This window comes from Pieris brassicae, chromosome 2 (genome assembly GCF_905147105.1).
Source record: "Pieris brassicae chromosome 2, ilPieBrab1.1, whole genome shotgun sequence".
Lineage (NCBI taxonomy): Eukaryota > Metazoa > Arthropoda > Insecta > Lepidoptera > Pieridae > Pieris > Pieris brassicae.
This window is the reverse complement of record NC_059666.1, coordinates 6,988,830-7,002,239: the sequence shown is the minus strand read 5'-3', so window position 1 is coordinate 7,002,239 and position 13,410 is coordinate 6,988,830. Positions and strand designations below refer to the sequence as shown.

General features: G+C 34.2%; 1 protein-coding gene across 1 annotated transcript in view; it reads left to right on the top strand.

The window, feature by feature from the left end:
* Positions 1-15: 15 nt before the first annotated feature.
* Positions 16-13,410, top strand: part of LOC123719985 (ankyrin repeat domain-containing protein 29) — a 28,895-nt gene continuing 15,500 nt past the window's right edge. The window contains exon 1 of the mRNA XM_045676359.1: positions 16-265. Coding sequence (XP_045532315.1) covers positions 254-265 — 12 coding nt within the window. The 5' untranslated portion in view covers positions 16-253. The remainder of the gene's footprint in view (positions 266-13,410) is intronic.

Below are 13,410 nucleotides of genomic sequence, written 5' to 3'. Positions count from 1 at the left end.
TATCAAACAAATGCTTTGGTGGTTATTGTTGCGCAGTCGTGTTCTTGGTGATTTTAAAATTATTTCTGCCGGTGCATAAAATACTTTGATATTGATTAAGTCAATGAAAAGGTTATATAATTAAAGTGATTCAAAATTTTTGTGAAAGCTATAACAAATAACGACGCATAAAGATAAGAAAAATTGCCGTTAGCGCATATAATTTGCAATGAAATTTTATTTCTCCGTGCAGTGATAAAAATAATCATCCGACATGTCCCTCAAGGTAAGCCTTTTCCTAATTTATTCTATAGTATAAATTTATCCTTATCATAATATAAAATAATATTATTTGTTGACTTCTATCCACCAAAATTATATACATACGATGCCCATCATAACCAAATAAATTTTATTTCTTAAGGTTTTAAATAAAAAAATATTATCACTTAATATGCTTAACCAGTGTCTTGTCAGTTTGTGTAATTGAATCTGTCTATTTTTGAATGTTGACCTTGAGGCAGGTTTGTTTTGATTTATGAATTTGATATCTTAATGCATTATGCAAATACAAAAATTATGTTTCAAATTAAAAAAAATCTATTAAGAATTAAAGGCTTCTCTAATTAAGCTTTTAAAATAATTTTATATTTAAATAAGAGATTGATAAATCTTCTTTAATTAATTGCCTAATACAGAAGGAAAATAATTGTCACCCAGTTATTAGAAATTATATATGCTCTTTACAGATTATATACCTACTAAAAGTAATAAACATTTGAATATGGAATAATATTCTTAGGATTAATTTAGCTAACTTAAGACTGCATACTTTAGCCAACATATACTGCGCATAATAAAAAAAATATTGGCTTTATAAAAGAATATAAATCAAGTAAAATGTTTAGTAAATACTTTATTGATAAACATATAGAACTTTACATAAATGTAACATGATACAAGTAACCAACATTCACTTCCTTAAACTGCTAAATGAAATAATGTTTTAATATAATGTAACTGAGGCTTTAATAATATTATATGTATTGAAATTTATTAAACTTAATAGTTTCTAAGCGACCGTCTGCTTTTTCAGCACAGCTGGTTAGTATGTGCCTGAATCACAAAGTGCATATATGGCACCTTGTGTTAGAGCCACATGGCACAACCAGTTTAAAACCTGTTTAGTCTTCTGCCTCCATATAAAATAATATTATAATGTCCCTAAACAATATCATTTTAACAGCTTTATAAGCTTTGACTTAGAGTCATATATCTTCATATTCAGTTACCGTAGTCATGTATTTACTTAACTTAATTTAACATTTATTTTTAATAAGCTGACATTTAATGATTGTATTAGCCTGTGCAATAAAATATGAAAAATATTATTTTAAAAACTATGCTGGAAAATAAATACAATACTCGCGCGTATATGACTCGGGTAGATCCAACTACATAAACTAGGTTGTTTAAATATAAATCTTCCCCTTTCATTGAACCGGGTGAGAGAATCCAGACCACGACAGGCTGGCTATATCGGTCTAGACTTCACTCTTGTTATTTTAACGGTAGGTACATGTATTTTTAGCTTTCATTTAAAATGAAATGAAATTTACGACTAATTAAAATACTGTATGGATATATACGTTTATTTATAACAGTATTTTTTACGTTAATTAGGATATATGGAGTTCCACACAAGGCAAGGTTTATATTGAAGGGGAGAACAGCAATTCTATTCAAATTATATTTGCGGAGAAGTAGTAATCACAAATAGGTACTTTGTGATTAAATCTATGTAGTGTATGACTACGTCGAAAAAAAAAAGTTTTTTAGAAAAATATAAATCAGGAAAGCTACATATTCCGCGTTAGTATTCTGTAAATGCCGATCTCGACGTTTTAGAATGCAATTTCGATTTTGTTTTCTCAATATCCATTTTGTGAGTAAGAGAGATCCTGGTATGTATGGGTACGTATACGAAATGCAATAGTTTTTTTTTAATAAGGCGGCAACGCCGTAAGCATACGAATTACCATCAGCGGTAAATAAGATTAAGTTGAAGAACAATATCGTAGAAACCGCCTTAGGGGCAGATTCAGAAACTACAATTATGTGGCGCTGCAGCTGTGCGCGAACCATGACTTCCGTATATCAAACTCCATTACATTTTTGACGTACAGAAGACGGACTTACCGCTAAGTCTCGTTTCTCAATCTTACCCTTAAACCCAAAAATCAACGTAGGCACAGAAGCCTTAATAATGGTTTAAACATAATCTGATGATAACATCAAGATGATGATTTTAATACCGCTGGATGAAATTATTATATCTATATTCTATTTTTCTGCTACAGTATCAAAATTATTTATAAATAAATATAAGTACCTTTTCTGGGTTTAGATGGCCATTGCTATATTAACCAGTTGTACTTATTTAACACACGTTCGTAGTTTCTAAATCAATCCCAAATTGGATGTGGAAATGTAAAACATTTGCTATTTCTCTTAATACGACATCGGATACATTTCTTGTGATAGTCAAGTGTGAAATCGTATGCCTTGTATGGTCTGTCGTGCTTACGCAGTAATGAAAAGAAATTTGGGTTAAAATTCCTTGTTTACAGGAAGTAATCGCAATGTTTGTAGCCTGAGTCCAAGAGTCTTTATCTTGGATGCCATCACAAAACTACAACAAGCCCATCAGCTTAAAAGTCAATTTTCGTTTGAAAATGATTTACTTCAAAAACATATTTACCAATTTAAAATCATATATTAAATATAGATGAATATATATTCTACTGTATACTTTGAAAACCTAGATAGATATCTAAATTATAGGCATTTTTAAGCAAGATTTTCAAAATAATTTTTTTTGGCTAACCCGTATCACCTCTGTCGAGAGACGTCCGTCTTTCCACAAGTGAGCGTTATTTAGGGCAGGTTATACACTATGTGGTACCTATCGAAGTATTTTCGAACCAAGAAAAGATCATACCAATTTTTATAAGGCCAGCACTCGCGAGCCCTCTCGCATTGAGAGTACCTATTGGCAAGGGTAGCATTTAACATAAGGAAAGCCTCTTCCCCGTTTGCCCCCATTCTATAAAAAAATCTGTATCATCAGATATATTATGTATCGCAAATTTTGCCTTACTCACAAAATGCATATCTTTTAGGAAATTTCGACTTTATGTATTAATTATATAAATCAACTATAAAACGAACCATTTACCGTTTCGATTATTTATAACTGATCTATAGGTAGTTAATAGTAATTTATTAAGGTGAAGTCACACCATTTCCCTTAACAGAATTATTGCACATTTATTGATCTATCAGTCACGACTTAACTAAGAAGTAAGTCTAATCTACACTAGGATATCGAACAATAATATAATTTACGGTTTAATATTTTCATTGTGACGATTGTTAGTTGTAGGGTGACTACATCTATGTAATTAAATACCTAACGATTAGCGGTATGGAAATATAATAAGTAAATTTTGAGAAGTCTTATTTTTTTAATTACCACACCTGTACCGTAAATAAATACAATAAAATGTTTAATCAAACTTATAATTGCCAGTGAAATGTATTACTTAAAGGAGCAAAGGAACCTAAAATTCTTGCAGCTATAAAAATACAGATTAGGTATTATCAAAATATATAAATGACTAATAAAATAATTTTAGTATAACATCAAAATCCTATTATTCGACTACTTCATATGTATATACGAAATGAAATATCTACGTCTATTTAAAAATAGCATTATGAAATAAAAAATACAAGATAAAAAACGTTTAAAACTTATGGCGATGTAGCCTCTTTACAATTGTATGCCTAGTCCTGATTCTCACATTAATGACATACACAGTGTCTCAGAGCTGTGAATATAATTAGCTGTCGGTAAAGTGGCCCTAATTCGCAACTCATGAGTTAACTCGCCTACGATTGCGCAATGCCAGATTTTATGGGCTAACGTTGACCTAGATCTATACATATTTATTTCTCCAGCTTACTTCTACAGATTTTAGTAGTCCTTTGAGCTTTATGTTTCTCGTGAATTACTTAGACTAAGTTCAGGTCAAAATCCTATGTCCGTTCGAGTAGTTTCACTTGTCTTGGAAACCTGTAGAGCAATTCTGTGAGTGTGAACTCGATTGGATTTCGAATCGTATTCACTTAGCTAGTCACTCAGACCCATTGCACCAGCAATAGTGATTTCGATAATTCATATTTATTGGATACGGGCGGCTAAGATTTAGCGAATAATGGTTTAATCAAGAAAATAATTGGAGCCCGTATGGAATACAGCAGAGTCCTGGTTGATTGCGCAAAATAATCACTTGAGTCGCATGTGTTTTATCTTAGTTTGATTACCATCTGACGTGCTAAGTTTAGACAAGGATAACATTGTTTGGATTTCTATAATGTATCCTGAAATTTTAAGTTTAAAGATACCCAAACTTAAAAATCTTTATTCATATAGGTGACAAAGTACACTTATGAACGTCAACAGAAAAAAATGTTAAATTGATTCTAAATTTACATTTACTACCAGCTCGCAAGTCAAGGGCGTAGAGCGTGCAAGAACTGTCGAGAGTTTTGAATTTATTCAGTGATAATTCTCTAATTTTGTTTGGGAGTTTATTGCAAAACGAATACAATTTCCATATAAGTGGTTTATATTCTAGAGCCTGGTTGGCCACAACAAACAAGCTACAAGGCGGATGCTTCGTTCAAGTGCTTATAATTTTTATTACTACCGACGCTTTAGTAGCAGTTCGTTAACCGTTCGAGTAAATCATAGATGCTACAACACAAATATTATAAATAAACTCAGGTGCTAATTATGACAAATGTTGTGGCGTCATCACCGAGTCTATTGAATGACTATATATAAGATAACGTTGTCATTTACACGAGCCTTATTTTATATATTTTAATAGGGAATTTGTTATAGAATATACACAGTTTTTCATACGCTTCTATAAAATATTGAAATGAACTTTTCAAGCACTTGAATAGTTAATTATTAAATTTATTGCAACAGAGGATTTTATCCAGAAATGCTGCCAAGAAACTCATTAGTCTATTAAGAGCTAAAAAGAAACATTTTTCTTTCAATTCTTTATCGTAATAAAATAATGTATAAGAAATGGACAAGAAGGTACTGTATGTTTCGTGTCTATTTCTTACGTGTTTTTTAGAAATGTGGGTACTTACTCAAAATAGTTTTAATATTTGATAGTCTTAAGTACCTACACGTTAACCCAATGCAAGTAATTGCCATTTTTATTTACAGTCAAAATCTGTTATATCGACATCGAAGTGACTACTCATATTTGGTCGTAAAAACCAATAGTCTTGAAAGACAACACTTTTTTACCGGATTGAAACATAATTTTATTTTTTTCCGACGTTTCGCGTGCTTTACAGCGTGCGTGGTCACGGTGACCAATGTGTAAAAGCTATGTTAACAAAAGACAATACCAATAGTCTTAACAGCCGATGACGATGCTATTAAGTACCTAATACATAGAATACAACTGGGACCTTTGATTTCGGATAATATAACCGGTATGTTGTTCTAAACGATGTTGTCGTTAACGGTTTTGACTATATTAATAATTATTGCAATAACACATAATTATTTGCTAAACTTTTAAAGTAACAAATTAAACATTTTATAACTATTTCCTCAAGCATCAAAATGTTTCTAAGATAACATAATTAACATTTTAATAAGCAGCTGTAAAACGACCCTGTATTTAAAAACCAAGGCCGAGACGTTTTCCGCATAAACCTTTGTAATGTTAGAGAAACATGTTTACTGTCTTAGTTTACGCAATTACATTATTCTAAGTCACGATATGCATGAACTTACACCTGTATTATTTCTGTTCTGATTTATACCAAATAAGGTTAAGGAAACAATCAAGGTGTCCAAATTCTTCTGATTTATGAGCGTTTTTAGTTGAAATATTATTGTTTATTTCTTTAAGCCACTTTTATTATTAACTATTTACAATAAACACTTACATGGGTGTTAGTATATACATACGCATTACTCTTAGGTAAAGCATTAGTACCATTTCATCATTTGGCTATATTCTTTACTCCTTACAATAATACTTCATGTATTTAACAATTTAATAAAAGTATTATTTTAATATTAGTATAAAAAAAGATTTTACATGACGACATATAATCAGTCAATATATCTGTGATGACTGGGTTCAAATGCCGATTGCTTCGCGGAATAATTGGCCATAACGAATGATGAATGAAGCAAGACATTGCAAAGTATTTAATAAATAATTTTACTTGGGAGATGTTCACGGGAGTTAAATTATGGTTTTAGTAACTTCTTGATATCAGAGGCTATCTAATAATAATTGCTAGCGTCTATCAATGTATATACATAAATTATAATCGATTAAATTGCTGTTACTGAAAGGATACTTATAGTATTGATTTTTATTGGCGTACTGGCGACTACCGCCTACGCCTTTAGTGGGCGGTTGATTATGGATTTTCCCCAGTTTTCCAATGAAAACATTTTAAGCGAACTTTTCTTAAAATATATATAGATGATTGATAATGTATGATACAATCTTTTATTATACATTATTCTCCATACTTTCCCACTGACCTCTATTATTCTAGGATATATATATATATATATATATATATATATATATATGTAAAGGAATAATTATATTTCTTAAATAAGATTATTAATTATCTATTTGGTTTTTACAGATGTTCATTTAGTTTTGTTTGTTAGTCTGTGGAAAAGACACTAGTTTTGTCTATTATGTATGTGTGTGAAGTGTTTGTTATGAGTACATTTTGAATTGTTTATAAAGAAATAGGATAAAAGTGATTTTCAACTAATACAGCAAACTCTAAATGTTGTTTCTTAAAATAAATATTTTTGCAACACATTTGAGTTTAACTCTCTTATATATGTCGTAGTGAAGTAGTTAAATCAGTTAATTGAATCTCTAGACAGTTAATTAAATGTCGATATTCAATCAAGTTGCTAAAGTTCCGTCAGACAAGTGAACGAACGAAACGTTTAACGAGTTTCCTAAACGTTCCTTTTTTTTTATATGAAGGAGGTAAAAATGCACAACTGCAGGCCCGCGAGCGCATGCAGTCGCTATCGCGGGGACTGTGGGGATGGTTAACTCTTATCCCTCTGCTAATCAGAGGGGAGAAACCCGACCCACTAAAATTTCCTCCTGAGCCCTCCATATCGCCTGCTATGCCGGACACATTCATTCTGAATGAATGACGTCTGGCACCGCATTGAGTCCCCCGGGGGTCGCACTAGGCATTCAACCCAGGGAACTCAGGCGAATATGACTGCATACGGGCTCAGCGACGGCGCAGGGGGATACTGTTGGGCAAACGCTCCTCGCGTCTTGCCCCCGCACCCCCGCATCGCCGCCGCCGAGCACAACCCCTTCGGCCATCGCCACGCACCTCCCGCTGACGCTCGGCAGCCTCCTTCTGCAGCAGGACATGCTCACAGAAGAAGGCCACCGCACGCCATGCCTCTTGGCTACCAAGCATTGCTGCAACAACGCTCGGTAGCGAGAGGTCCGTCCCGACGACCGACACTAGGTCATGGCGTTGCCTCGACCAAGTGGCACAATCCTCGCCCTCAGCCTATCATCCCATACAGGGGCCCCATACAATGCCATACTGCGTATGATTCCGCAGTACAGCCTCCACACACTCTGCTTAGGGCCCCCAATATTCGGCAATAGCCTTGCAAGCGCCCCCGCCGCCCCTGCAACCTTCCCCCCGAGAGCTTCAAAGTGGGCCTCGAAGTTCCAGCGGCCATCCAAGACGAGACCAAGGTACTTCATCTTGGACGCCACCGGAACCCCCACTCCTTCCACCATCAAGACCGCCGCAGGAGGTGGACCATTCCTAGGGCCATGGAACAATAGGGCGTCCGTTTTTTCAAGAGACACCCTAAGGCCCAGGGCCCTTATCCGTCTCACAACAAGGGAGGTGCCGACCGTTGCGAGTCGAGCCACCTCCCCATAACTTGCCCCGTTGGCCACTACGAGGGTGTCGTCTGCATAGCAGAAGACGCGCAATCCCGGAAGAAGCGCGCCCCTCAACACCCAATCGTAGGCCATGTCCCACAGAAGCGGCCCAAGGACTGAGCCTTGAGGAACCCCACACCGCACAGGGTGGTAGGAGATCGTGCCCTCCATGTTGGAGTACACGATCCATCTTTCCGCAAAATAGTCCCCCACTCCTAAACGTTCCTAGGCAACAAGACTAACCTTACCTAACCATTTACAATAAAGCAAAACACGAAATTTCTAAGCTCTCAGTTCTTCACGATCACACCGAAATAAGAAATGAAATAATCATGGCGGATTTACATTGTTAATCAACACGCTGGCTTTTGGTCAGACAGATAGTTAAACGTTTTAAAATGCTAGCGACTTGATTGAATATCGACATTTAATTAACTGTCTAATATTCAATTAACTCTCTGATTTAACTACTTTTCTGCGACATATATATAATTAATTATTCATTCAAATGTTTGTCAGATTATATTTTTCCTCAATATGGCAATGCGTCACAAATGGGTGATTTAGAAATTACTGATGCATACTTAAATCAGTCAATATCGAATCGGGTATTGTATCAATGTTCTTTTAATTTACAATTTTCCAATCTTTAGCACAAGGTTATTGCAAGTAAAACTAACTAAATAATATTAAAGTATAAATAGAAATTTAAAACTATTGCATTATACGGAAATCCGAAGTCATTTGCTTTCCTCTGACGTCTTTGATCTTAATGAGGGAAGTTCGGCAATTTGCTCATAAACTTTTCGTGTTGGACTTCGTCCGGCTCTAACGTCCAAATAAATCAGGAGGAAGTCTTTTAAAAGAGATGAGTCAGTCTATGCATTTTATGTACCAGATGTACCTAGTATACTCAAGATAATAATATAGGTAATACCTTAAACATCTTTGTCTGTGAGATTTTTTTTTCTTTCATCTTATACGCTATTTTTGAAAATATTTAGCTTTCCTTGTCACCACAATTTACGTGGTAAGCTGGCGCACTGTTAGAACATTCAAAATATTTTTTATGCAGACATAGATAGGTATGCCAAAATCATACTGGCCTGGCAAGTGTCCATCCACTAACTTACTTCACGGTAAAAGAAACAAGCAAAATCGTTTACGAAACGTATTTCTATACGTCGGTTTCAATTATTTTACTTAATGAGTTCCTATTCCACGTTGATTAAATGTGTTCCACATTGCTATGACCTTCACATATTCATAAACATTATTTACATTAGTAAACATCACTATCGCTTGCCAAGTTATGTATTGCTGTTAAAGTCAAGGTTCTCAAATGCCACGGATCAGCAAGGTTAAGTGACAATTTGATAACGTCACCCTGATGAGAATTGCTGATTACTTCCTCCGCGTACAAATAAAATATCCTACAGTGGAGCATGGCCGGAAACTGACACAGTTCTGCAATATCCCTTTTTGTCAAAAACAAATGACGATTCGGAATTCAACTCCAGAACAATCTTTCATAGCTGGTAAGTGGAAAATAAAGATGTTTTATTACCAGCGCAACATTTTTGCCAATCATGTTGTTAGTAGATCTTTGCGTGCGTTTGATTGATTTGAATGAATACAGATACAATCTTCATAGTTAGCTATAAAGGTTGCACAATGCCTTCCAAAGTTCGATGCACTTTATGCGGCGTGCCCTTACGTTTTTGTGCAGCGTTATGCGTCCGCGCAGCTGTCTGTTTCACAACGTCAATCTGTTTGTTTATATCAAAATTAGAAACAAGTGTTTTTGTGCTACACGATTTTAAATTTGATTTTATGGATTTAAAATCTTTATTTCACGCTCGGCAAAATATGCTTTTTCTTTTTGTTCAAAAATGTGGTTTATTTTTAAAATAAATACTTTTTATGTACATATTTTTTGAAAAACAAATATATGTATTACATATACAAAGGCAATTTGAAATAGATATTCTATATTTAACATTATCATTGTGTTAATACGTAATTATCATTGTAATGTCAAATAACACAGAAAATTATACTCGTAATAATAGTATTATTACTTAGAATTTTAAATATTTCATAATATTCTAGCAGACGTTGGAAGATTCGCAGTCTAGGGATATAAAATAGCTATTTTTTTATATAAAACAGCAGGCAAACGGGCAGGAGGCTCACCTGATGTTAAGTGTTACCGCCGCCCATGGATGACTCAATGCCAGAGGGCTCGCGAGTGCGTTGCCGGTCATTTAAGAATTGGTACGTTCTTTTCTTGAAGGACCCTAAGTCGAATTGGTTCGGAAATACCTCTGTGGGCTGCTGGTTCCACAAAGCGGTGGTGCGCGGCAAAAATTGCCTTGAAAAACGCTCAGTCGTATTATTATTATTGCTAGTCGTAGGGTCTTTACTTTCAAATATAAGCGAATTATGAGTAATAATGTCATACCCAATTATCGATCATAGACGTACGAGTATACGTTCGGACTAATACCTGGAGTTGAGTTTCATCATCGGACGTCAAGGCAGAGTACGAAAAACCATCAGTACATCACCTCGACGGCGACCAACCAACTCTGACCAAACAGCTGGCTACTGAAGTATTTCTGAAGTAAATCGACTTAGTTTCTTCAAGAAATGAGCGCACCAATTCTTAAAAGGCCGGCAACGCAATTGTGTGCCTTCTGCCAATGTCAGTGTCACTTAACATCACTTATTCATATAGGTGACACAATATACACTTATGAACGTCAAAAATTATATTACTAATAATTAAATAAATAAATACATAATAAATTTCACATTTACTGCCAGTTCACAAATCAAGCGCGTGGAGCGGAAGAGGAGAACTGGCAATAAACTCTTTGCCACTCTTTTTTCTGTCAGGTTAATTCATAGCTGTGGTTAAACTTAATGAATGACAAAATTGCCAGTTTCCTATAATAATAATTATGAACAAAAACTTATGCTTAGCGCCGCGCCGCGCTCACGCAACTGCACATTGTTTGCGCAGAAGACAATAAGAACAATTATTTCTCATTTCAATGTTTAGCCTTGGGTTCGATTTGTCACTTAGGTTATTGAAAACAGCTTATCTAAACACACAATACAAAGTGAATTCTCTTTGTGGTTAAGTCCATTTTCGCCACAACCGCTCATTTTTTTAATATAGTTATTTTTCTGAAGAAAAAAAATATGTGGCGCTACAACCTTTTTAGGTCTGGGCCTCAGATTTTTGTATCTGTTTCATGATCATTTGTTCATCTTATAAGCAAATAGGTGATCAGCCTTCTGTGCCTTTTTGTTGGAAATAAATCTTAAAACCCCATCGGAATAAAAAATTATGATTCTTCTTTTAGTCATCTCTGGGAGATACGACCTCCAATTATTTTTAAAAGAGAACTTACTTCTCTGTTAAGGCCGACACCGCAGCGGCTGTAATGAGTGTCCATGAGTTGCGGTGAGTGTCTTTTATGGTCTTATTAGCCCCTTATCAAATAATAAAAATAATCTTTAATCACAGCGCATTTCAAAATACACCTGTCGGTTATTATTAACATATATGTAGAGCATGACCGTACATAATAAGCGCTTGTTTGGCTTTGTAATTAATTAAGATTCTTTAAATAGTACTATTATTATTAACTGCAAATTACATACAACCACTATACGTGAATATATTCATTTGTTTCATATGTTATGTAGGGCTTTTCCCGATTAACCCGAGACAATTGTTTCGGCGGCAATCGAACGCAAGACCAAGGTGTTGACCATAAATAACCAAACTTTGACTAGGAAACTGGATCTTACTGGATACACAAAGTTTTAATATATCTACTAATGTACCTAATAAAGAAGGCATTTTTCCTGAAATTTAAATGACATTTTTTCCCACTTCAGAGATATTTTAAAATACCAGTTTTTTTAGTTTCAGTTTCAGTCACATGACAAAATTCATGAACTCCTTCGGTTTTTGAAGCCGGTTAAATATACGATACATCCAGATTGAGAATTCTGGTAAACGAGCTAGGTCAATGTATCAGTGTGCTGAACGTTGGCAAACTTATATCAATAAAAATATTTTTTATAACAAAGTTTACCTTTGATTTTATTCGATATTTAAATTATCATTTACCAGCTCCATCTAGTTGAGAGAAGTAGGTTTCTTACATAACTAAGCAAAAAGAACAATAACATTGTGTGTTGGTGACTGTCAAGAACGCCACTCAATAGGGTGACTATAATATTGAATATTCATGTGAAAATTAATATTCATACTGGAAAGTGTTGTTGTATATATTATTTGAAATGTTTATAAAATCTGTTATGACTGAGAATAGTGATAGCATATCATAGCATATCTTATGAACATGTTTTATATAGTATTGTCTTTTGTTAACATAGCTTTTACACATTAAAAGAAAACACTTATATAATATAAGTTTATAATAATACAAATAACTTTAATCCGGTTAAAAAAATATTCTCTTTCAATGTTTTATATTATTTTATTTTAAGCTTCAAGTGTAGTAACAATCTTTGTTATTCCTTTTTATTTGTATTAGTTTATTTTATTTGAAATTTTAACCAAATAAATACTTTAACTGCGTATCTATTGTAGGGGAAAAAATACAGTTCGACATTTGTAAAATAAAAATTATCTATATAAAACTAAATGTATGCTGTCAGTAAGAATCAGAAAAAGTCTAGGACGTGACGGCGGATGTAAACAACTCTCTATTTCTATAGCATGCTCTAAATTCGGACAACGAACGAGGTGACTTATCTGCGAAGCTTTGTAAAGCTCCTTGTATCTAGAAGATTACGATTTGTCAAATAATTCAAATGCACCCTGATATAGGATATATATGATCCGCATTAATGACTATGTATGTGTGTACAAAATTACTTAGTTTGTTGTTTTGATTGGAAAAAGCATTTTCCTATGAGCAGACCTGGCTTCTATCTATCCCCGGTTGAGCAGGAATGGTCTTTCTATGTGTGCATTTATCACTCGCTCGTACGGTGTTGGAAAACATTGTAAGAAAACCATCGAGTCGTGGACACAAAAGTCGTGTGTCCTACTTGTCTATTAGAAAAAACAAATGATCACGAAACAAATACAGAAATCTGACGTCAAGAACAAGAGTTCTTGCGTTAAAGTAATATTCGCTGTTCTATATTCAAAAATAGAACACTTTCTTATTGGCCTGCAAGTAACTTGGCAAGATTTTGTCTTGATGGCAAGATGGAGGTTATACTTTAGAATATGACCTTCAAAATAAGTACTTCTGCGCATCTAACAATTGCCAACTATTGTTTTTCCATCGTAATTTTG